The 26760-nt window shown below is 42.2% G+C and overlaps 1 protein-coding gene across 1 annotated transcript in view; it reads left to right on the top strand.

Moving 5' to 3' along the window:
* Positions 1–1718: 1718 nt before the first annotated feature.
* The window catches only part of PLB1 (phospholipase B1), a 121807-nt gene continuing 96765 nt past the window's right edge, over positions 1719–26760 (top strand). The window contains exons 1-4 of the mRNA XM_049652722.1: positions 1719–1773; positions 22807–22868; positions 24205–24271; positions 25438–25496. Coding sequence (XP_049508679.1) covers positions 1719–1773; positions 22807–22868; positions 24205–24271; positions 25438–25496 — 243 coding nt within the window. The remainder of the gene's footprint in view (positions 1774–22806; positions 22869–24204; positions 24272–25437; positions 25497–26760) is intronic.

Below are 26760 nucleotides of genomic sequence, written 5' to 3'. Positions count from 1 at the left end.
AAAAATGTTTTTAATTCATTTCTCAATGCTTCTAAATGTAAAAAAGGTTGGAGGTTGGTGTGTGTGCCAACCCAGTGGGGCCATGGTGGTCGTGCAGAGAAGCATTAAGAGGTGGAAGCAAATACACAGATTGTAAAGCCAGGCTATTTCTGTCCATTTCCCATGACGTGTCCTATCCTACTGCCAACGGGCCCAAGTTGAGTGGGAACCTGTGACTTTTCATTCAGTCCAAGCATCAGGGATGCTTCTCAAAGCTGCTGGTGGCATGGAGCTAGGAGGGACTCCTGTTGTCCTTAGTAGTGAGACAGCAGCTTTGGGTCTCTTGTTGAGCTTGTGGCCAGTTAGTGAAGATAATAAGTGTCCAATGGTCAGGAACATCTATGCCCAAATGGTCCTTGCATACCCCTCCTCGGGTGTATTTTCTTCTTCCTTCTCTGTGCATGCTGCTCTCAGCCAGATTCTGGAACCAGCCTATGGCCAGCTGGGCCTGTTGTAGCAGCGGCCATACACGCCTGATGTGACCTCATCACATCACATGCGGCTCTGAGGCTGAGGCTTTGGCATGGCTAAATCAGTGGTCACCCACAAGTCACATTTTATTGAGCAGATGAGAAAGGAAGACAATACCTTAATAACAGAGAGCCAGGAACAGACGGCCGCCCACTTAGACTTCACTTTATACTCAAGACAACCAACCTATAACTGTGATTTTAAACATACAGAAAAAGATGTCAGCAGATGAAGACCAAGGCTGAACAATAGAAACCAGCTCCAGGTCCCCAAGCTGGAGTTCAGAAGTCTGGCTCTCGGCCTTGCTGCCATAACTGTGGCCAGAATGCAAGGATGATTTACATATATTTGGCCATGTTACCCAAAGGCGAATGTTACTTGATATTTGTGGAAAATATTTAAATTTCACCCCCAGGGATATTTGTTACCGAGGCTTTAAATTCCGACTCTGTCTGCCCAGTTTAGACCCTGCCCAGCATTTCAACGTCAGTCGCCCAAAGCAAAATGCTAATTCTGTCAAATGCATTCCAAGGGCTCACCTCTCTGGCTTGTATCTCTCAATTCAACTTGCAGACAATCTATGTGTGGCGTGCACATCACTCTAACACTCCCCGCCACCCATGGCTTTGGAAGAGAGGGACAGAAACAAACCTTTCTGGATCTTGTAGACTAGGGAACTCAGCTGCACTCCTCAGACACTAAGAGATGTCACGTTTGGAGGGGACTTTATGGTTTACAGTTGTTACTAAGTACTTTCACGCCGTTTGTGGCTTTTATTTCCATGGCTTACAGCTGAAAAGCTAAGGACACATTAAGGGACACACCCTAGATCTCACAGGTGTGGTTAATCTGAGATTCCAGCCCTGTATTTCCAATCCTAAGCTCCTCCCAGTCTGTCAGTGCCTGATTTTTGGACGCCTACGATTCTGGGAGGCCATATAAAGGGGGCTATGTGGTCCTGGTCTTTTGGTGCCTTTGTCTAGAACATGCTACCCATCTTTGACCTATCTACCTTGAGAAATCTTCTGTCTAAATGTTAATATTTATCATTTACAGCTGGCCACTGCACCCTTTCAAAGGTGAACACAGTAAAATTTATGACAGGTGTACTATCAGACAACAGAGGAGAATAAAAGCAGGAGGAAGTGTGGCAGCCTCCACCTGTGCAAACCATTCATCCAAGGCTGGGACACCTGGACGATTCTGGCATGGGGCTGCAGCCACGCATCTTCCTCCTGGGGCTGCTGTTGCTTCTGGGGCAAGGTAAGTCTTCCTTTTGCTCAGAGGGCAACTAATAGGTCAGCCTGCTGATGTCCCTTGTTGCTTAGAGCTTGCGAGAGGAATACCTCTTTTTCATGAGCACAGAATGCACAGGTTAGACCCAAGCAGGCTGGAATGCTGAGATTCAAGTGCCCACAGCTGTGAGGCAAGAGGCAGGTCTGGGGATAGGTGAAAATGCTGATGGGTAACAGTTCTGTGGTGCAGAAAAAAGCCGTCGGTAGAGGGAGTCACAAAGACCCAGGTTCTAGTTTTCTGTGCTGTGTGGCCTTGGGCAAGTTCTAGCTCCCTGGACCTTGATTTTTTTTTCTTTCTCATCCTTAAAATGGTAGTACTACTATTTACAGGATTTTTTTTTGTTTTTGCTAAAAGGAAAGAGGAAGGTAGGTTTCAGAAATGAGTGGGCTACTAGTCAGAGCTTTGGATTTATCCTGAACTAATGATTAGGAGAAGATTGTGCCTCTGCCACATCCCCTTTGCCTCTCTTCTCCTGACCTCTGGCTCCTCTTTGTTTGGAAAGCCTTAAAGATGATTTTTTGGCCTCTCCATATGAGAGGCCTGGGCCCAGAGAGGGAAAGCACTTTCCCTCTAGCCCCCAGAGGTCTGGCTGGTGTCCAAGCACCAGTCTTGCTGCTTACCTTGGACAGGTTTGTTACCCTGTCTAATGGAGGTGCGTGTGGGGGGGGGGGGGGGGAGCGTGGTGCTCAAGGGTTCAGGGTATGAGGCAAGGGGAGGATAATAATGCTTGGTATGCTTAATATCCAGGGTGATCATATTTTCCTGATTGCTAAATGAGGCAGAGGAGCTTTTTCCTTCATGTTTGATCCATATGAATTCCTCTTTTGTGAAGTGCCTATTCAAGTGTGTTCCCATTTTTGTATAGGTTTTTCCTTTTTCCCCATGATTTAAGGGGTTTTTCATACATGCTGTGCACTTGCTCTTTGTGGGTGACAGATACAGCTAATGTTTTCTGAACCTTGTCTTTCTGCTCTCTTTATGGAGACTTTAGACGAGCAAAATTCTGGATTTGGGGGAAATAAATGAAGATGACCCAAACGAGAACAAATGGAGGCAATTCAGAGGTTGCTGAAACAGGGAAGGCAGCAACATTCACTTTGTTTGGGGAGATGCCAGCGCAGGCGGGGGTGTGGGAAAGCTTGACAGTGAAAAGGGGAAGGACTCAGGTGTGCTCTGACTGGAAGCTGTTGCCATGGGGAAGTTGGAGGCGGGCTAATGAGAAGCGAGGCATCTGACATGATTCATTCGGGAAACATATGTGGCTTTCTGTGGTTGGTCCTGAGTTGGAAGCAGGGACAAAAAGTAGGGAAGCTGCAATCGGGGACCAGGTCCTCACTGTTCTAGACTGATGGCTGCTGGGGTGGTGGTTGGGTTTCCTGCTGGTGTGCTGGTCAGAGTTCAGTTTTATCAGTCGTCTGGCTGTTGTCGGTTTTGTGTTCTGTCTCTTTATTTCTAAAGTTTTCGATCTTATACTCTGGTTTCTCTTCAGATCATATAAATATTTCACCTTTTACTAACATTTTTAATCTTCATGGTTTGTGCTCTTTGGGTCTTATTTAAGAACTCCTCTCCTGCCTTGAGGTCTTGATGATATTATCCCATATCTCCTTCTAAAATTTCATAGATTTTCTTTTCTCATTTGGGTCTTGAATTCACCTGGGATTGGTTTTTGTGACTAGTGTAAGAGAGGAACCGACTTTTACACACTTCTTTTTGTGCAAATACCTAGTTGTCTCCACACTATTTATGGTGAAGTCCATGGTTTCCTCACTGCTGTGAAGAGTCTTTTCTGTTCATATGGAAAGGGCTCAGATGTGCTTGCATCAGTTTCAGAACTCAGCTTTATCTATCCATTTGTCTGACCCTTTGCCTACAGCACATTGTCTCAATACTGCAGCTTTATAGTAAGTTTTATTATTGGAGGAAACAGGTCTTTCTATTTTTTTTCTTCTTAAAAATGACTTGACTTTGAACTTCCATATACAGTTTACTTTCTGTCAATTTCTACCCCTCAAAAAACCTGTCGGGATTTTGATGAAAATTGCTCTGAATTCTATGGATCAAGTTCGGGACAACAAACATCTTTACAATATTGAGTCTTCCAAATCATGAGCATATATTTAGATCTTTAATGCCTCTTGAAGTTTTATAGTTTCTCTGGTGAGGGCTTGTGTATGGTTTGTTTAATTTATTCTTAGGCATATGACCTTTTGTTGTCTGAATGGATTTTTAAATGTTTGCTTTGAAAATGTTTATTTGTATATGGAATTGATTTTTATATATTGATTGTGAACCCAATTAAGTTCTTATAAATTTTAATATGTTTTTTATCTGCATATTCTTTTGGATTTTCTATATACACAACCCTGCCAATAATGACAGTTTTGTTGCTCTCTTTTCAACCTATATACTGTTTCTTTCTTTTACTTTTCTTCCTGTGCTGGCTCCACTACAATTTTTCATGGAAGTGATGTTTGGAGGCATCCTTATTCTCAAGTTCAAAAAGAAAGTGTTTAACATTTTGTCAGTATGTATGGTGTATGCTGTAGGCTTTTCTGCAAATACTCTTTATGAGACTAAGCAGTTCTATCTTGTTACTAATTTGCTAAGAGATTTTTAAAAAATCATGAGTGGATATTGGATTTTATCTAATATTTTTTTCTGCACTTATTGAGAAGATTATATGATTGACTCCATTAAATTTGCTATTGTGATGAATTGACTTTATTATTTTATTCATTTTTTTCAGTCATTGCTTATTAGATTTACTGTAGACCACACATTGTATTTACTTACCCTGCCTTTTCCATCTCTTTTAATCTAGAATAGTTCTTTAGCCTCTTGGTTTGTTCTTTTGTGTTGATGAAAACTTTAGGCTGGCTTTTTGTATGTATGCACTTCAATTTGGATTTGTCCAAATTGGTTTTTTTTTTTATTGCTGGAATCAGATTAAACTCTCTGGGAAGAAATAAAAAATAGATCATGTTTTGTCCTTAAGGTATTGCATTGGGGGATACATGTGATGCTGGTAAATACCCTAATTGATTGTGTTAAGTTTGGTAATTTGATTAAGGTGTGTCTGCCAGAGTTCTCCCTTGTAAGGGTGCCTCCCCCCATGTGATTTATAAGTTATCTGTGAGGAGGAACTGTGATCCTATGTGACCATTCTTCTACCCAATGGTTTTCCCATCCACTGATGATTCTTGCCTGAACTGAATATTACCAGGGTGACCGTAACGTGGTGATTTTAAAATGTCTCTCATTCCTTCTAACATTGTTAGTTGGCATTCCCCCATTAAAAAAAATAAGAGATTCTCTTCTCTACCCCATTCTTATTATGTTTTATCTTTTTAATATAAAATAGATTTATGGATTCTTTTAGTATTTAAAAAATTTTTAAATGTTTGTTTTCGAGAAAGAGAGACAGAGCATGAGGGGAGGGGCAGAGAGAGGGGGAGACACAGAATCTGAAGCGGGCTCCAGGCTCTGAGCTGTCAGCACTGAGCCTGACACGGGGTTCGAGCCCACAGACAGGGAGATCATGACCCGAGCCAAAGTCGGACACTTAACCAACTGAGCCACCCAGGTGCCTCTATGGATTCTTTTATTAGTCAGCGTGGTATAATCCATTCAGGTTGCTATTCATTTCGATGCTCAAGGAATTATGGATTTGGCCAGTGAGACGCCTTCATACTGCCTCCTGTGTCCCCATCCATTTTTAAGCACTTTTTAGTTTTATGGAACAAGCCATTCCAACTAATCCTGTATTTTTCCAATCTCAGCCATGCAATTAGCCATTTTTTCAAGGTTCCAATTGTTGGGGGATTTTATTTAGAAACCAAGATTAGGTGCTAGGGGTGTTCATTGCTGCTGGAGTTATGTCCAAGCTCACCCAGTGGACAGAGCTAAGAAGTACAGTTTCCTTTTTAAAAAATAAATGTATACAAATGATCTCTAGGTAGAATTAGCCTTTTATCTCCTTCCCCCATTTCAGATTGGTTTTGTCCTTCTTTCACAGTGCAAACCAAGGTTACAAAAGCAACAATAAATCTTTTTGTTTGCTGAGTCCTGTGATACAACATAATATCGGAGCTACTCTAATAATAGCACCAATGACAATAGAACCAATAACAATGGTTTCTTGCCATTCTTTTTCCTTCGAGTATATCACACTCGAGTATATAATCAATATACTTAGTTCAAAATCACTGGGATTAATTCTATTTCTTTTGTTCTCACTGTATGGTTATCTATCGGACACATAGTTAAGTTTGTCTCTGTATTCAGTTATAGGGTTTCTCCCATTCTTGTTGATTTTAGTTTATCTTTTGAATATATAGAACATTAACACGGTTCAGAAGTCAGAACTATGTGAAAAAAGACACTCAGAGAAGTTCCATCTCCTTTAGCCTTTCTTTTCTGCTTATTCATGTAGATAACCAATTTCATTATTTTCATATCTTCACTATATTTCTTTTTGCAATATACTTTATTTTGTCTTCCTTCTTGCACAAATGATAACCTGTATGTTTTTTTGTTTATTTTAATTTTCTTCACCTAATGTATCCTGAGATTATACTGTATCTATTCAGATCTTTTTCATTTTTTTCCAACTGTAGACTATTCCACTATTACCATATATATTCAACAAGTCTCCTGATGTGGCCATTAGGTTGTTTCCAATATTTTGCTATTATAAGTAGTGTTGTCATGAACAATCATGTGCATATGTCTTTTTCATGTTGTTGGAGGTATAGCTTAGGATAAGTTCCTAGACCTTAGGAGTCAAAGGGTAAACACACATAGTTTTGTTGGATGTTGTCAAATTTTCCTCTGTAAGGATTGTACCATTTTATATTCCCCCTGGTAGTATATAAATAAAATGTCATCTTCTCCGTAGCTTGACAATATAGTGTATAGTCAAGCTTTAGAACTTTTGCAAAGGTCACAGGTGAGAAATGGCATTTTTAGTTTAATTTCTCTGATTACAAAGGAAGTTGAGTATCTTTTCTTATTTTTAAAGACCATGTGATCTCAGGTTCCAAAAAAGTAATGAAAAAGGTTAAGTCCCAATGTGCTAGCACTTTTCAAGTCTCTGCTTGCAAATGTTTGATAACATCCCATCAGCCCAAGCAATTCATATGGGCAACCTCAGGTTTAAGTGGAAGAGAAATAAACTTCTCTAGACGGAAGGAGCAGCAAAGTTACACTGTAAAGTGACACGCATCCACAGATGCGTATTTGTGACCATTTTGTAATGGTCTACGTTCACTGCTCTTTTCTTCAGGGTTTTTAATAGCTATTTTTGCATGTTTATTTTGCCAAATGAACTTTAGAATCAATTCATCTAGCTTTGGAAAAAAATCCATTGGCATTTTTATTGAAATTCACTTAAAATTAAAATGAAACTAGGCTTATCCAGAAGTATTTAATCTTTTATAATTATTATAAATGTTTTTTATTCTCTTCCACTATACTTCCAACTGGGCCAGCTCATATATTGATATATACAAAGGCTTTTACATTTTGCATGTTAATTTTATACTTTCTATCTTGCTACATATTATACCTTTTGAATTAGTTTTATCGTTAATTCTCTAGAGCAATTATACACCCATATCATTAACAGATAAGAGTTTTCCTTCGTTTCTAATTCTTCTTCCTGTATTTATTTTTTCCTAATTGAATTGGCTAATATTCCAATACCATATTAAATAACAGTGGTGATAGTGGCAATTCTCACCTTGTTCCTGACCTTAGTAGGAGGTAAATTTCTCCCTATTCAGTTGGATGATGGCCTTTGGGAATTATCCATACATGCATAAATACACACACACACACTCATGTGTGTGTGTGTGTGTGTGTGTGTGTGTGTGTGTTTGCATTAATGAAATATCCATAAATTTCTATTTCCTTGAGTGTTTTTATCAGGAATAAATGTTAAAGTTTGTTGAGTGTCTTTTTAGCATCTATGGAAATAATCTTATTTCCCCCCCTTAGATTAGTTATTATTTTGAATTATATTAATAGATTTGCTAATATTGGGCTATCTGTGCATTCCTGGAATAAAAGCAAATTGGTCATGGTATATTTTGTCTTTATATACCACTGGCCCTAGAAAACATGGATTTGAACCATGTGGGTCCACCTATATCCAATTTCTTTCAACAAACTTTTGGAAAATTTTTTGGAGATTTGTGACAATTCGAAACAACTCAGAAACAGCATAGCCTGGAAATTTCAAAAACATTAAGAAAAAGTTAGGGATGTCACGAATGTGTTAATTCTATGTAAATACTAGTCTATTTTATTATTTACTACCATTAAAATGTACACAAATCTATTATGAAAAGTTAAAAATTATCAAAATTTACACAGAGACCATAGATTATCTTTTCATTTTTGATGTCTGGTATTCATAAAACATATACCATCTAGAGTATTTTGTATCCTTTAAGGCAATATTGATGTTAAGTACAACAGATAATTCATCTTGTAAACAGATGATGTAAACTTATGGATAAACACAAAGCTCTATACATGTATTTTCTCTTCCTTATTAACATTTTCTTTTCTCTAGCTTGCTTTATTATAAGAATACAGTATATAATCCATATAAAAAACAAAATATGTGTTAGTTGACTATGTTATTGGTAAGGATTCTGGTCAACAGTGGGCTATTAGTAGTAAATTTGGGGGGGAATCGAAAGTTATGCATAGATTTTGTCTGTGTGGAGGGTCAGTGCTCCAACCTCCAGTTGTTCAAGGGTCGACTGTACTGCTGGATTTAGTTTGCTAACACTTGTGTAGGATTCTTTTTCTTACATGTTCATGAATGAAATTGAACTGTCATTTTCTTTTCTCTTGGTACCCTCGTTGGATCTTGATATCAGTGTTCTACATTCTCGTAAAATGTATTTGGGAGTGTTTCTATTTTTCTTTCTTGAATAGTTTTTAATATGAATGGAATTTGTTGTATCTGGCTCTCTCAGTCAGTAGAGCATGAGACTCTTGATCTTGAGGCCACAAGTTCAAGCCCCGTGTTGGGGGGTAGAGTTTACTTAAAAAAAAATTATATAAGATATATGAATGGAATATTTTCCTTTACTTGGTAGAGCTCACCAATAGCCTAGAATATATTTTGCTAGATTTTTGACTACTGACTCAGTTTTTTATTTTTTTAATTATTTTTTAAAATATAATTTATTGTCAAGTTAGCTAACATACGGTGTATATAGAGTGCTCTTGACTTCGGGAGTAGATTCCCATGACTCATCACTTACATACAACACCCAGTGCTCATCCCAACAAGTGCCCTCCTCAATGCCCATCACCTATTTTCCTCTCCTTCCACCCCACCATCAACTCTCAGTTTGTTCTCTGTATTTAAGAGTCTCTTATAGTTTGCCTCCCTCTCTGTTTGAAACTATTTTTCCCTTTCCCTTCCCCTATGGTCTTCTGTTCAGTTTCTCAAATTCCACATATGAATGAAAACATGATATCTGTCTTTCTCTGACTGACTTATTTCACTTAGCATTATAATCTCCAGTTTCATCCACGTTGTTGCAAATGGCAAGATTTCATTCTTTATCACTGGTAAGTAGTATTCCATTGTATATAGAAACCACATCTTTATCCATTCATCAGACCAGCCACATTTGGGTTCTTTCCATAATTTGGCTATTGTTGATAGCACTGCTATAAACATAGGGGTACATGTGTCCCTATGAATCGGCACTCCTCTATCCTTTGGATAAATTCCTAGTAGTGCTATTGCTGTGTCATAGGGTAATTCTATTTTTAATTTTTTGAGGAACCTCCACACTGTTTCCCAGAGAGTTGTACTCGCTTGCATTCCCACCAACAGTGCAAGAGGGTCCCCTTTCTCCACATCCTTGCCAGCATCTGTTGTTTCCTGAGTTGTTAATTTTAGCCACTCTGACCTGTGTGAGGTGATATCTCAGTGTGGTTTTGATTTGTATTTCCCTGATGATGAGTGATGCTGAGCATCTTTTCATGTGCCTGTTGGCCATCTGGATGTCTTCTTTGGAAAAGCGTCTGTTCATGTCTTCTGCCCATTTCTTCACTGGATTATTTGTTTTTCAGGTGTTGAGTTTGGTAAGTTCTTTATAGATTTTGGATTCTAACCCTTTATCTGATAGGTCATTAGCAAATATCTTCTCCCATCCCCTGACTCAGTTTTTTAAATGCTTATAGAATTATTCATATTTTTATTTCTTATAAGTATGTTTTGGAAAGTTTTGTCTTTCTAGGAACGTGTTCATTTCAAGTACATGTTGAAGTTTTTTGCATAATTTTTAGAGAATTTCTATTGTTATCTCTTTGATATCTGTAGCTTCTGTAGTTATTCCCCCTTTTTATTTCCAATACTGGTTATTTGTGACTTCATCCTTTTTCTATGATTCGTCTTACCAGAGGTTTATCTACCTTATTAGTTTTTTGAAAGAACCAACTTTTGGCTTTATTGATCTTCTATGTCATAGTTGTCTGTTGCTGCAGAGTTTGTTACAGTAAATCATATTGACAAACAGCAACCATTTTATTTACTCACAATTCAGTGGATCTGCAATTTGGGAAGACATCAGCTGGGACATCTTGTCCCTGTTCCACACGGTATTGTGTGGGACTGACATGGCCGATCTAAAATGACATGTCTGTTGACTTGGTACTGGGGTGTGTTGGTCCTCCTCCACATGGTCTTTCTAGGAGGACAGCCTGGGCTGGGTACAGAAGTACCTAAATGGGCAAAAATAGAACCCACAAGGCCTCTTAATGCCTGGGCCCAAGAGTCATTTCTGCTGCTTCTGTTGGTCAATGCAAATTTCAGGGCCAGCCTAGATACAAGGGGAAGGAAATAGACTTTACCTCTTGTGGGGAGGGGTGGCAAAAGTCACATTGCAAAGGGGCCTGCAGGATGGGAGGAAAGTTATGGTCCTTTTTGGAAAAATACACTAGGGTCTAAATTGTATGTTTTTTCCTGTTTCATTAATTTCTGTGAATTAATCTCGCATGACATTTATAGTCTTTCTTGAATCTATGGCTTGATATCTTCCATAAATTTTGAAAATTCTCAGACAGTATCTCTTGAAATACTGCTTCTACTCCATTATTTCTGTCTTTTCCTTCCATGGTGCCAATTAAATGTATGTTTGGTTGTCTTACTTTATATACCATGTCCCTTAGCCTCTATTCTAACTGTACCATCTTTTTGCATTTCTAGAAAATTGCTGCATTCTGAGTAATATATTATGACACATGTCCTAATTTATTCATTCTTTCAGTTGTGTCTAATGTGCTGTTAGACCTGATCATTAGAGGCTTTGAAAATATTTTTCAAATATAATTTACATGTATTTCTGTACCAAACTGACAATGTTACTTTTAAAAATAATTTTGTGTTTCTGTGAATAGCCTCAAATTTTCTTTTCCACCATCTTGGATCTGTTTCTACTGTATTTTTTTTTTTCTGCTGATTCTTACCTCTGGATACTTTGTTTCTCTCTTTGCCTAGTTATTTTTTATTGTGTGCAGCTCAGACTCCTCCAAGAGTTATTTGTAGACTCTTTGGGGCCTAAGATGAATATGACCGTATAAATGTAACTCTGTCGAGCACTGGGGACATTGCCATTTGAGTGTCACTTCAAACTACACTCACAGCGTAAGGTTCTCTAGAACAGCCAGCCAAGCGCCACACTAACTACTGTGTATATATAACAGCTTCCACTTAAGAGGGATATACTGTTGGATGCCTGAGTGGCTTGGTTGGTTAAGCATCTGACTCTCAGTTTCAGCTTAGGTCATGATCTTGCAGTTTGTGAGTTTGAGCCCCATGTCGAGCTCTGTGCTGACAGTGTGGAACCTGCTTGGGATCCTCTCTGCCCCTCCCCCACTTGCTCTCTTCCTCTCAAAATAAGTAAATAAAAACTTAAAAAAAAAAAAAAGAGGGATATACTATTATCCTCATTTTACAGATGAGAAAACTGAGACTCAGAAATTAAATAACTTCCCCAAGATCATCTAGCTGTAAGTACAGGAGCCAGAGTTCAGTCCTGAGACTGAGTCCTGAGTCATGGCTTTTTGCCACCACCCTGTATTACAGGGAGGGAAGAATCATAATTTGGCTTTTATTTAAGCTTTGAAATGGGCTCAACAAACAACACACGTAGAAATAGGTTCCTGTTCCAAAAGTTTGGGTGTATAAAACTGAAACATCATTATCTTAAAACTGCAATTGGCAAAAGCAAGTTGGCAAGAAACCACTGTATCTAATAAAGTATAATTTTTGCTAGAGCTTCATTTTCCTGGAATGGGTCAGCAGTTCCCTGGGAGACTGTCAGGCTGGGGAATGAAAACTCATCGCCTTGGTAATGCACCTGGGTCAGGCCTGTCACTGGTAAGCCAAAGGTAGGAGCAGGTAAGGAAAGGAATACCTCTTTTCTCATTAGAATAAGTACAGCCAGTCAATGTTTGTTTTACAGGGACCTAGAGTCGTTCCTGGAGGTTGCCAGCCGAGCCTTCTAGAAATCGTCTTTCCAAATAAGAGTAGATAGCAACCCTGGAGAGCTTTTGGTAGTCCAGGTTCTTCTAGTTGTTGACGAGAGAGGAGTGGGGACTTGCTCAAGTCCCATAGCCAGTTGGTGGCCGAGCCATCCTTGGAACTCTGGTGTTAGACTCTCTTCTACATCAGATGCCTCAATCCCCATCTCCACCCCCTGCTCCAACTCACTTGCCTCCAAGTTCCTTCTGTCAGCCGCACACCCAGGTAAGGGATTCTCTCTGGGGGGACTCAGGAGCCATACTTTTCCTGGGCTGTCATCTGTACCTTGTAGTTTTTGAGGACTTTATCGTCGATCATCCTTTTCATCAAGTTGCATTTTTGCTACTGTCAGTTAACTGTCTGAGCGCTCTTCTAAGAACCCGAGTTGAGCTGAGCCTGGCTGGGAGATAATAAACCAAAAGAAGGAACCCTCAGGAGAGAGCTTATTTGCATAAAATCACTGGAGAAGAATTAAGTACCAAAATAGGTGAAGTAGCTGTAATGAAAGCAACAGGCTTCAGAGAACTGAGAGGTGAACGTGGGCTGGAGAAGTTTCACGTAGGAGGGAAACTCAGCGGAGCTCTGAAAGCTGTGTGGGATCAAGATAAACACAGGAGCAGGGAGGGCATGCAAGTTAGGGAGCAGCACACTCAGAGATGAAGTCGAGGTTCCTAGTGCAGGGAGCAGGTCTGCTGATCCGAGGGCAGGGTTAGTGTCGGGGGAGGAATTTGAAATCCCAAGACCAGAACAATAGAGATTATCATAATATCTTTTGGCTTAAAGAGACTTCTAAAAGAACTATTCCCCCCCTTTTTTTTTATTGTTTGTTTGTTTGTGTGTTGATTTATTTATTTATTTTACATGAACAAAAACCGAACCCTTGGGCAGGTCAGGTTAAGTGACCTGCCCAAGGTTACACAGCAAGCCTAGAATTTGGATTTGCTATCGTGGGAAGTGGGGAGCTATGACAGACTCTTCAGCAGGAGAGTGGCCTAATGCAAGTTATTTTGGACAAGATGAGTCTGCCAGCTTCAAACATAAAAGGTCATGTGTGGAAAGAGGCAGCACACTGGTGAATTTGTGTGCCTGGCTCCTAGGAAGAGGCCCCGCAGGGAGTTTGCTTGGTTCTGGGAAGGCCATGTGCTTTTCTTTTAGGCAACTGTCTCCTCTTGTGTTCTTGCATCTCAGTGGGAACAGTGGTCCTTAGCCCATGTTCTCTTCTTCACACTAGAACCTCCCAGTTGTCTCTGGAAAGAGACTTTCCTGATTGCGGGGGAGGGTGGACCATGAGGCCCCCGCACAGCTCCCTGAGATTCCCCTCCTGTTGGAGCTCACTAATAATCGCTACCACCCCCATCCACCTTTGAGGGTCCCCGTTAAATCTCTGACTGGAGCTGGGAATGATTGTGGAGGGTATTGGCATGGGAGGAGTCAGGGCCCTGGCCAGCCACTGCTGAGATACCACTGGTTCACCTTCACCATGGCACCCTCTTCTTCGGGTTGTTCGTCCTGGCTCTGGGCCTACCTCAATTGTTCCCATGAGGAAGGTGAGGAAAACCTAATTGACAAGCAAAGCCTTCCTCGTCTCAGGTCATATAACGAGCGAAGGGCAAAGCCTTAAGTCAACTGCAGATGTGCTCCCTCCCATTCAAACTGTTCCCTAAAGACTTCTTCCCTCTCCCCCGACACAGGGTGTATGATGTTGGATACTGGGTGGGCATCAGGAGGTGGAGACAGGAGGGTGCACTGGTCTGTGTCTGGGATGGAATCTGTAATGGGTGGTGGTGTCCCCTGTGGTCATCAGCACAGGACATGGAGTATCTAGGGAATGTTGGTTTGGGACTTCTCAAGTCATCTCTAATGTTTTTTGTACAATCATCAGACTAGAGGATGTGTCTACCCAAAAAGTTGTGACCGTGTTAATACTGTTATCATTCTTTGGCATGCCTGATGAAAAATTGAGATTGATGAGTTAGGACAGCCAAAAAAAAAACTGGTCTTATAGACGTGACAAAAGAATAAATTTCCACATGCCAGGAACTCAGGCTATAGAGCAACACACACAACAAGCCCTTTAAGAACATTCTTTTAAAAAGACTTTGGTCCCAAGGAAAGCATATCAGATGACATTAAGGAGAATCAAATTCCACATCATGGTCTTTTTAGTAACTTGCTGAGTGATCTTCGGCAAGTTTGTTAACCTCTCTGGGTCTTAGGTTCCTGAGACATTAAATGAGATGATATCAAGGATCTGCCCAGGTTGGCCATTCTAGAATTCTTTATTATTTTTTTTATTGTTTATTTTTGAGAGAGACCTAGTGCAAGTGAGGAAGGGGCAGAGAGCGAGAGGGAGACACAGAATCCAAAGCAGGCTCCAGGCTCTGAGCTGTCAGCACAGAGCCCAATGTGGGGCTCGATCCCATGAACCATGAGATCATGACCTGAGCCGAAGTCCGATGTTTAACCGACTGAACCACCCAGCTGCCCCACCATTCTAGAATTCTAAGACAAATGTTTAGAGGTTAGTCTAGCTACCCCAGAAAGATTCTCTAGTCCTCACTGTCCCCTTCTACTGACTATGGCATGTGACCATCAAAGCACCACACTGAGGAAGAGATGCTGACATCCTGTGACGCTTGGCGCACAGGCGGTCCTGGTGTTGGAGCAGCAGCCAAGCATGACTTGTGGTTTTTGACTCTGCTCCCACAGGCAGTCATGTGTGGTGCCTCCTCCCAGGTCAACAGCATTCTGCAGGCCCTTGGGTGTACATGGGATAAAGTGCTGCATGCAGAGACAGATAATCCCAGAAGACCTGCTTACAGCCCAGACAGTACAGGGGACAGATACAGGCTGACTTGAACCCTCCCCTTCCCAGGTCACCAGGACAGCTCACTGCTTGGTGGATGGCCGCGCTGGCCCGGAACCTGTCCCTGCCCTTGCTGGCATGGTCTGTGTGAGCTGGTAAAAATCACCTAGCCTCTCTGAGCCTATAAAAATGTTAACAGGGTCATAATTCCTGCCACTTACTTACCCTTTAGGGTTGCTGGGAGGACAATATACTTTTCAAAGAGTCTGAGAATTTAATGTACCCTGAAGAGTGGCCTTAATTGCACATGCGTTGGCCTTAAAAGTCCTCCCCCCACTGCCCAAGGCGAGGGCCTTCCTTTCATCCGGGGAGACAAGCCACTCCTAGCTTGTGTACAGCCCTCTTCTGTTCACACAGCAGTTTCCTGTTCTTTGATCCTTGAGACAACCTCAAGAAGAAGGCCAGGAAACCAGTCGTATCCCCATTTGATAGATGAAGAAGTCAAGGTTCAGAGACATTAATTCTTGATTAAGGTCACAAAATGGCTGTCTTTCCTCAAGGCAGGGATAGGGGTGGAAAATTGTGCCCCAGGCACAGCATAAGTGGAAAAATATAAAGGAAATTTGTAAATTAAGAGAGCATGGGCTGTTTTAATTTTGCTTTTGAAATCAGCCTCCTTACCCCTGGCCTGATGTTGGGCTAATGCACTCTGGGTTTCCCTGAAGAGTTGGGGCTCTTAATCTCACAGGTGCAGCAGTCAAAGGGCTTTTAAAAACTTCTGGTGTCCAGGATACCCAGGCCCCACATCAGGCCAACCAAATCTGAGCCTCTGTCTTGGGGGGCTAGGCAGCAGGTGATGGGTTGAGGACCTTTGCTTCAGAAGGTGCTTCCCTAAGGACACTCGTGTGTGAATTTACCTCGTCAGGCCTGATGCTCTAATGGCCTTTTGTTAGTTCCAGGACCCCAGTGGTCATGGCTCTTCCCACTTGGATGACTGATCTCAGCCAGACCTGTTTCTCTGAATGTGCACAGATGCCTTCCTCTTTCATTCCCATCAGCGTGGAAAAGTACATGTTTTTTTCCCTTACTGACCTTACTGAGTTGGGAGTTTCTCAAAGCCCTTTATAGATCCGTGAGCTGGAGGCTAAAACAATCTTCCAAAAGAGAAAGATTCATGGGGTTCAATCATGCCACAAGTGCTTTGATAATTTCTTCCACAATACCTCAGGGTGCTATGGGAACAGGCAAGAATTTTTTTTTCCATTTATCTGGTGGGAAGCGGAGAACTGGAGTGAGGGCCAAGTCACTCTGGGAGTCAGTGGGGACAGCACCAAGGGGTCTAAGTTCTCCTGTTCTGAGCACTTAATGTTTAGATTCTGGATATAGTTACTCTAAGCAGTTACCATGGGCGATTCAGATAATCAAGTTAAAAACATGAACTCTGGGGGCTCCTGGGTGGCTCAGTCGGTTGAGAGTCCGACTTTGGCTCGGGTCATGATCTTGCAGTTGTGAGTTAAGTTCCACATCAGGCTCACTGCTGTCACTGCTGTCAGTGTGGAGCCCACTTCGGATCCTCTACCCCTCCCCTGCTCGCACTCTCTCAAAAATAAACAAACCTTAAAAAAAAAACAAAAAAAACCCCCAAAACGTGAACTCTGTAGTTGTATGAGGAAATCACAGAACATTGAGGTTGGAAAGGTCTGAAAAATGGTTTGTGTTAACCATCTCTGTGACACTGAAATTATGATCACAACTATCACTGTACGTTTTCCACTCCTGGTTCTGGGGAACAAAGGTTATGGAGCAAGGCCAGGCCCCCTTTAGATACTGAAGGAGGGTCTCCTACATCCCCCTCGGCTTTTCTTCCCTGGTCTTCCCAAGTGTGTTTAAACAGGACACATTGAAACGTGAAGGGTCAGATGTCCTATCTGTTTTCTGATCTTTTCTCTTTCTTTCTTGCCTCCTTTGGATAAAATATTTTTATTGCTTCAATTCCACCACCCTACCCTGCTGAACATGAGCCTGCTAATTATACATGTTTTTGTTATTTTGGCATTTATAATTACAACATGCATCCTTGACTTGTTAAAATCTAATTAAATGATTACTTTAATCACTTCCCAGATAAAGGAAAAACCTTATCGGCGTAGCTCCATTTACTCTGAATCTGCCCACACAGCAATATGTTACATGTATTTTAAACCCCACCCTCCATTATTTTTATTGTTTCTATCAGGGGTGGCAAATTTTTTCTATAAATGGCCAAATGACAAAATATTTTAGCTTTTGTGGCTCACGTATGGTCTCTATCACATATTGTTTTTTTGTTTTTGTTTTTTTTTAACCTTTAAAGGTGTGAAAACCATTCTTCTCTAGAGAACCATACAAAAATAAGCTGCGGGCAGATTTGACCTATGAGCCTCAGTGTACTGGCTCCTGCTTTATGCAGTCAATATTATTTTGGATTTATTCACCCTTACTGCACTTCATTCCTTCTTACATTACCATGCTTCTATCTGGCATCATTTTCCTCGTACCATTTGGAATGTGTCATCCCACTGTCTTCGGGTGTCTATTGCTTCTGAGAAATTGACCGTTAATCATAATGTTGGTCTCCTGTGTGTTTTTCTTCTGCTCTTGAAATTTTTTCCTTCGCTTTAGAACTACACGTAGACACAGCAGTTAGTACAGTTCAAGTATCTGGGTAAATTTCTCTCTGTGTTTTTCCCACCTAAAGGTTCCCCCCCTTCACCCCCAGTTTCTTTGATCTGTGGCTCAATATCTTTCTTCACATGTGGAAAGTTTTCAGCCATAATCTCTTCAAATCCTTTTCTGCCTCTTTCTCTGCTTCTTTTGGGACTCAGTACGTGTATGTTTGTGTGCTTGGCAGTAGCCACAGATCTCTGAGGCTCTGTTTATTTTTCGTCAATCTTTTTTTCTTCTCTATTTTTCAGAAATGTACCTTCTATTGATCTATCAATCTGGCTTGAAGTTTACAAGTTCTTTTTCCTACCATCTCAAGTCTGTTGTTGAGCCAATCTAATAAATCTTTCAGTCTTGTGTTTTTCAACTCTGGATTTCCTTTCTTTCTTTCTTTCTTTTTTTCTTTTTTTCTTTTTCTTTTTTTTTTTTTACTAACTTCTATCTGGGCCCACTCAGAACTGGTTTCCATTGACTGCTGTTTTTTCCCCCATAGTGCAAGGCTCCCTTTTCAGTTTCATGGCACGTCTAGTAATTTGTGGTTGCAAACTGGACATGTTTGATAAACATCTAGCAATTCTGGATTTGTTTAATTTCTTCTGAGGGTTGTTGGTTTTTCAGTAACTTGCCTAGACTTAAACTGTGAAATCCGTCTTCTCCTTCATGATGTGTAGCCACTGATGTGTTTGATCAGTTTTTTATTTCTTATTTTTATCTTTTTAACCTGGCATTCTAGGAGTCATCCCTGGGTCTGCATGGTTTAGTGATCAGTCGGCGACTCGGACAGAGGTCGTGCTCGAATGACTTGGGTTGCTAAGGCTCCATATGTGTAGGTTGTGGAAGGACACAAAGTTTGAACCAACTCTCAAGCTTCTCTTCACTTATTCCAGGTCTTCCTAGCACAGATGTAGATTTCCAGTCAGCCAGGAGAAAGGAAAGAGCGTATTTCAACCTTCCTCATTTCCTGGATTGCCCCCATTAAAAATCTGATTAGTTTACCTCTCACCCTACCTTGAAACAAAACATTAGGCTAATAGAGCCGTGGATGTTACCCATTTATTAGTTCACTACTATACACTGTCTTTTGTCTGTTTTGTTGTTTGTTTTCTCTCTTGGTTTCTATTTATTTGGTGGTGTTTCCTGGTACTTTTTTTTTTTTTTATTGGAAGCCGGGCATTAGAAATACAATTTCATGTTGTAGATGGTGCTATCTTCCTTCGTAAAAGCAGACAGGTAGGGGCATATCACCTTAATCTATTCTGGAATAAAAATGATTCAAAGTGGACTCCGTCTTTTTTGCAGGATGGCCTATTTCAAGTTTATCCCTACTCCAAGGGTCTAGCTCTTTGAAGCACCAACTGAAACCCAGGATGTTTACCAGGCCTGCCCTCCTTGATGCACATTACACCCTAGTGTTTCTCTCCAGTTTCACACAACTGCCTGAAGCTCTGCGTGGCATGTTAGCCTCTTACCTGCTGATGTCTCTTGTCAAAGATTTGGCAAATGTTTCTAGGGTAAAACCAGCACCAAATGTTGGGCCCATGCTCTTCACTTCCCTTCTCTCTGGCTATTGACCCCTCCAGTTCTTGGTGCCTTTTTGACTCTCAGTGGAAGGGCACGATCATGCATGTGCACACACACAGAGAATGTGGAAATGCACAATAGGATTTCTGCAGAAGGAAAAATCAAGACCCAGAAGATCCCATAGTGTTTGCAGGAAAGAGATGTAGGGATCCATCTACTGTCTTCAAGAACAGTCTCCTTTGATCCCCTTTAAAACCTTTCAGATCTAGAGTCAGCAGATGGAGACTCTCAACCCAATCCTACTTCTTGAAAGAACAATGTTAACTACTTCTGCTACAAAATTATGCTAATAATGACCGCTTTCTCTCTGGATTGTTTTGATAAGGAACAGCACCTTTCCTCAAAAGGAACGTATTTCAATATACAACTTGTGCAGGCACTTGGCTAGATATTCTGCTTATGTTATTTGATTGAAAATTTTTTAGAAATTATAGAGAGCTGAGTGTATTAACAGTCATAAAAATCTAAGGAACCTACTTTTTATAGCAGGGGACCAAAGAGTTTCTTTGAGGAGAGATTTGTTTGTTTGTTTGTTTGTTTGTTTCTCAGGCTTAGAGCCTGGAAGACTAGGATACGTGCTGAACAGGACATCTCTCAAAGACAACGGGATAGTTGGCTTCCAGCACCAATGCTCCTTTACCTGTGGGATTCTGGCAAAGCCCGGTGAAGAGCTTCGGCAACAGCCAACCTGATAATCTAGAGGCAGATCCCAGGCTCCCATCTGGGCTTCCTGGGGCTAAAGGCTACTGCTGATCCCCAGATGCCATTTTCCTGTTTTACCTTGATGATCTCTTTATAGTAGCAGAATAGACTGAGCATTGATTGGTTGGCAAATAATGGCCATGGGGCCAAATCCGGCCTTATGCCTGTTTTTGTATGGCCTGTGGGCTAAGAATAGATTTTACATTTTTAGATTTTTTTTTTTCATGTAGATGTCTATTTGTTCCAGCACCATTTGTTGAAAAGGCTCTCTTTTCTCCATTATATTGCCTTTGCTTCTTTGTCAAAGATCAGTTGACTTTACTTCCATGGGTCTGTTTCTGGGCTCTCTACTCCATCCCACGGATCTCTTTGTTTTTCTGCCAATACCACATTGTAGCTTTATAGTAAGTCTTGAGGTTGGCTAGTATCAGGCCTCTGACTTTTTTCTCCTTTGATATTCTGTTGACCATTCTGGGTATCTTGCCTTTTCATATACACCTTAAAATCCGTTCATTGATATCCACAAAGGTTTTTAAAGGTTTAAATGGTTGCGAAAAATAGAAGGGTATTTCATGACACATGAGAATGATATGAAATTCAAATTTCAGTCTCCAGAAAGTTGATCTGTTTACATGTTGTCTATGATGTCTTTCACACTACAATAGCAGAACTGAGTAGCGACCGAGACTGTATGGTCTGCAAAACCCAAAATATTGACTATCTGGCTCTTTGCAGAAAATGCTTGCTGATGCCTGATCTAGATCTTAGGCTGTGACTTACACTTAGGTTGTTGGCTATGAGCACAGCCCACAGAACCAGACTGCCCATTTTCAAATCCTGCAGTCACCATTTGCTAACTGTGTCACCTTTAAAATGTTACTTAACCTTTCTGATGCTGTTCCTTATCTATAAGGTAGGGCTAATAGCATTTATCTCAGAGAGTTGTCATGAGGATGAATGAATTATTTCATGTAAGTCTTAGGATGCCTGACGTATAGAAGCTGCATATAAGTGTTAGCTACCATATACATTTGTATCCTAGCCGAAAAAAAATAAGTCTCGCCTCCTTGCCCTGCTAATTCACCAACCCTACCACCCCCAGAGTGATGATCATCTTAAAACACACATCAACACTCCTGTCTTTGAAGATCGGTCATGGCTCCCTGTTGCTCACGGAGGAGTCTGGCGTTTGCAGCTCCATAGCCCAGCTGCCTGCCTCTACCCTCCTCTACCCTGCCCTCCACTTACAAATCTGCTCCAGCCTTTTCTAGCATTCTGTCCTTGTCCACACCCCTGTTCCTCCCTGTCATGTGGCTCTTTCTGCCCAGAAAGCTTTCTTCTGGGAATGTAAGGATTATCACTGAGATCTGGGGCAAGTTACAGCAATCATTCCTGCTGTGAGCTCCAATATGGAAATCAGTGCCTGATCTCACAGTGGGCATGAAATGGAAATATACTCTTGCTGCTTATGAAACTCCAGATAAATACTTTTCAGGGTCAAAAGGTAAAGCTGCAGAAGATGGCAGAGGTAGAAAAGAAATCAAGGCATCTCCCTCAAGTCAGGACCCCCACTTTGGCGTTGTCTAATGCTGTTTGGGGCTTCTCACATGGTACATCCTTACAGAAAGAGTGTACCAGGGGCAGAGAACTGGGCAAGGAAAGTCAGAAGACACAAGGGACCAGGATTTATGATTAGGTATCAGTATCATAAACGTATCATGAAGCTGTTAAAGTAAACATCAACATTACATAGCAATATAAAGAATACTCACAATACAATATTAAAGGGAGCTTGCAGGATATAATGTAATCCACACTGATTATAACTAAATGGAAAGAGTGCCCCATCTGGAGCCTGATGATAGACCCAAGAGAGTGAACAAATCACGTTTGGTTATTGGGGTAGTGGCACTGTGGGCGAATTTTTGTTTTTATTTGGAGGGCTGTTAAAGGTACTATAGTGTTACTTGTGTATTTCAAAAATTAAATGTTTTATGGGAAAACTCTTTGGCTTACACACTTAGGATGAGTCTTTTATCGTATGTAAATTATATTTTGAGAAGGTAAAGAAAATGTAAATATTTTGTGACACTGCCCCAAAATCAGCTGGGAGGAAGAGAATGTCTTTGAGGTTTGCAGTTTCTCTACCTGCCTTTTCTTCCCCCTCCACCTCACACTCAGCAAGACCCTTCTCGACATCCCCACGGGAATCTCACGGTTACCTCTGAAACTCACCTAACCCTTCAGACTATTCCAGAATGTCCTTTGCCTCCCTTGCTTTGTCCTGGATCCCCAAACAACAGCAGCTAGGTGTCCAACATTACCTTAAGAGTTCTGCCCTTTGCTAAGGAGCCAGTAAAGTTATCTTTATACCTTTATTGCTAGATAACAGCGTGATTCAGGGTTATTACTGACCCCTGCCAGGTAACACTCTTGCTTTTCAACTTGGGGACTCTGCCTTAATAGGCTGTGTTAATGAAAGCAGGTGTCCCTGACAATGGAGGAGATAGCCAGAGGGATGAACCTGGACTTTTCTACTACAAGGGACGTTACTGAGCTGGGCACATAGATAGAGCTGGGAGGAAGGGCATGAAAGCTGTAAATCTAAAGCTGCCGCTAAATAATCTGAACTGTATTTGCTTTCTTTTAGGGCTCACCCAGGCCACTACCTCTCCTGGCGAGAACACACTGGAAAAGCAACTATCACCAGAGGTGAGGGCTTTGTCCTGGTAGGAGAAGAGGGGTGGGTGGGTGGGTTCCTTTTCTGGTGGGTATATCCAAATCTCGATGCAAGTTGGCAGGTGCCCCCTTGAGGTCTGGATGGAATGGGCTGGATGAGCTGCTTCCCCCGGGAGAAGTGAAGCTGCCTGGTACAGCAGAGAGGGCACAACCATATCTCCTGGAATTTGAGGCTCATCATCTCTGCATTCCGAGCTGGTGGTTCCCAGAAGTGTCCAGAAAGAGTTATAAATGGGCTTGTTATCTCTGTGAACCTTGAGCAGATGCCGTGAATTATCTGGAGGCATCTGGGTGAGGTCTTCCCAGAACATCCACAAGATAAGGGCTGAGAATAAATTCTTTATCTCTTACCGAAATCAGTAATTCCAGAGAAATTAACTTGTGTCTTGTGACAGCGAGATGTGGTCAAGCACCCTATTTATGGTGTGTTTTCCCCTGTTGGCATATTTCCTCTTCTACTCTTGATTCTGGGGAGAAAAGATGATCTTCCTTCCCAACGCCTTCTATGTGATTGCCAGCAGAGACTGCTCTGGACCTGTGTGGGCATCTGACGAAGCCTGAGTGGTCATGTGAACCCGAGTGCTGGTCACCCAGTCCCTTCTCTGCTCTCAACAGCCCCTCTGGGCTTAGGACACACTGATATGGCGGGGACTCCCGAGTTTCCCAGTTTCTGGTTTACCATTCATTTCCAGCAGCACATGAACATAATGCCTCCTGTACCTGCTTTTATGCAGATAAGCAAGTTAAAAGAGGGAAAGTAGATAATATAAAAAATATGATAGCATAGGGGTGCCTGGGTGGCGCAGTCGGTTAAGCGTCCGACTTCAGCCAGGTCACGATCTCGCGGTCCGTGAGTTCGAGCCCCGCGTCAGGCTCTGGGCTGATGGCTCGGAGCCTGGAGCCTGTTTCCGATTCTGTGTCTCCCTCTCTCTCTGCCCCTCCCCCGTTCATGCTCTGTCTCTCTCTGTCCCAAAAATAAAAAAAAAATATGATAGCATAGAATGGATTATTTTTAACTTTTTAGTCTAGATATACTGGGTCTCTTCTTAATTATTTTTTTACTGTGGTAAAATACACATATGTTTTGAGGCATCCTTACCTGCCACTTGCTAAGGGCATTGTCAATAGATACATGTCCCCTTTTACTAGGTGAATGGGGACTATGATGAACATGACTATGGATAATCACTGCTTCTGAATTTTGAGTCTAGAGAGAACAAGTACATGGTCAAAGTACACCAGATTTCAGGACCTACAATATTTCTCTACGAGGGCAGTTGATGTTTCTGATATTTGGTTTCTGTTGCAGGCCCTGAAGAACTTTGCATTCTCATGCAACCCAAAGAAGTCAGGATCCAGTGTGCCTCCGAAGTCAGGTATGTGACCCTGAGCCATGAGCTTGGAAGGCTGGCATCTTCTTTGTGAGGTAGTCAGCAGAGGCTCCAGTCCTACTCCTCTTGTATCCTTTGGCCATCCAAGCCTCTTCCCCAGCCTCAGTCCTTAACACCTCCTCCTTTCCCTTCAGCCATTTCTATAGAAGGACACCAGAGATAGAACCAACATGGCCCCACAGTGGCTTGCCTGGGAAAGGGTGACTTCTGGGAGCTCACCTTCAGGGGGCCCAGATGGTGCCATAGGAGCTGTGGGTTAGAACTTGGTCACTCATGTGCCTTCCTGGATCTTGTAATGTAAACTACAGTGGCACATTTTTCTACTACAGTAGACATTTTTCTCCTATAACAGGCTAGATTTGTCTAATACCTGGATGGTATGAGTGTTGCTCTTGAGCTGGCTGTCTTCTCTGGCTTTATTCTATCAAATGGCTACATTATAGACCATGTTTAATGGCTTTGCTTATGTTTGCATTGCACTATCTTATCAGTTTCCAGTTAAGCATGCTATCCTTACTATTCTGTTATATAAGGAGTGTAGCTAGAAAAAGAAATCGATGCACCTCTCAGGAAATGATCTCTTTAGGAAGTTTACTTGTAATGGCCCTGTAACATGACCAGGAGTAGGTCCGTGGTTTCTAGGGAGACTTAGTTCTAAAAATGCTTGTGGCCCAGGTGGGTCATGGAGGCTTCCTGGTGGACCATTTGCATCTGGCTTGCATCTGAGGTTTCTGTGTGTTCACAGAGTGATGTTCTCTGGCACTCTTTGAGTGCCGTGCTCTGGCACTCTTCAAGCTGACATTATCCCTTTTGTACCCAGGTCATTTTCAGGTCATTTCAGGTCATTACTGGTTACTTATTAATGGGGAAATGCAGAGCCAAGGGATAGAGGGAAGCAAGAGGCAGCAAGAGGGCCCGGCAAGAGGGAAAAGGAGGGCCATGAGTGACCTTCCATGGGATACCTGTGGCTTCCAGAGAAGAATGAGCCTCTTTTCAGCTGGGTTCCTATGGGTCCCAGTGACCACCTGGTCTTCAGCTTTCCACTGCCATGGCTTTTCACTGCCATGGCCTGCCCCTCCCATCTGGCATCGTTGGCTCATTTGTGGGGAATGCAGATCTAGACCTTCTTAAAGGAGTTCTTGTCTTTGCAGTCCACTCTGTGAGACCTTCTGATATAAAATTTGTGGCAGCCCTGGGCTACGTGGAACCTGTGAGTATTTCAAGGATGTGGAGGTGGGAGTCAGGGTTTGGGACTGGTGAGCCTCAGATGCATGCCTGGTAGCCAGGCAAGGTGTTTCATTTTGGGAGAGAAGAACATTCTCTGACTCAGAAGCATTCTAAACCCTATAGGGGTTTGTTTGTGTGTGTGTGTGTGTGTGTGTGTGTGTGTGTGTGTGTGTGTGTGTTTAAATCAGATGAATGACTCCCTTTACATCAGGATGAGGAAACTTTGGGAGTTTCTCATTAAAGAATTAAATCAATGGATAAATAAAGTCAAAGATCACAGAGAAATTTAAAGATCATCTCTGAAACTTTCTATTTATGAGCTAAAAAAAAAATCATCCTTACATGCTTGGTGAATTTTTAAAAATCTACCCATCTTTGCTAATAGATTTTAGGTGGTATATTTTATATGGTCAGATGAAGGGGGAAAGAAAGCAATGAGTGAGGCGGAAAGAACAAGGAGAGAGAGATGAACAGTGAAAGAGGGTCTGGAGAGAAGGGGGTTGGAGAGCAGAGCCAAACGCCAGTGTGATTTCCCAGGTCAGTGCTGGCTTCCCGCAGGACCCGCCCCCCACCCCAACCCTGGCCAGGTCTTGGGAAGGGGTGCCCAGGCCAGCGTTCTCCGCTCTACCCCAGAGTCCTGCTGCATCGCAGCCCTGGAACCAGGACATTCCCCTCTCCCACCATCCCCTCCAGTGCCTTCCTCCCTCCTCCACCTACCACAGCTCCTTCCCAGCGGCCCTCTCCTGTCCCCTCGCCACAAGCCCTGGCCCACTCCCCATGCCTGGTGCTGGCCCTCCAGAAAGAACCAGACTTCACATTAGAAAACAGACCAGGGGCCCAGGGGAACCTGGCAGGCAAGGCTATCTGTGCCTGGTGTGACCTTGAGTGTGTGTAGATGGGGGTGAAGGTGGGGGTCTGCTAGTGGGAGAGTGTGGAAGGGGAGGTGATCGAGAAAAGAGGCTTCACGTCACGGATAGCATGTTGAGTTTGCTGAGCCCATGTGTCCCTGTGTGCCCGGAACGTGTGTGACCCTTGCTGGAGGACTCGAGCACTCTCCCGTGTAGGTAGAGAAGTTCAGTGAAGGGAGCCCCCTAAGTCAGGTTTCTAAAGTCAGACCTGGCTAGGGGTGATGACTTCCCCTCTGTGGTTGCAGCTCTGGGAGCTCTCGTGCTCATGAATTATGCAGACTCCAGGGCTCCTGCCTGTCACTTTTGGCCCCCCCCCCCTTTCTCCTCCTGTGAGCTGGC

Source organism: Panthera uncia (assembly GCF_023721935.1).
Source record: "Panthera uncia isolate 11264 chromosome A3 unlocalized genomic scaffold, Puncia_PCG_1.0 HiC_scaffold_12, whole genome shotgun sequence".
Taxonomy (NCBI): Eukaryota; Metazoa; Chordata; class Mammalia; order Carnivora; family Felidae; genus Panthera; species Panthera uncia.
The sequence above is the reverse complement of the archived record's forward strand: the minus strand, read 5'-3'. Positions and strand labels throughout refer to the sequence as shown.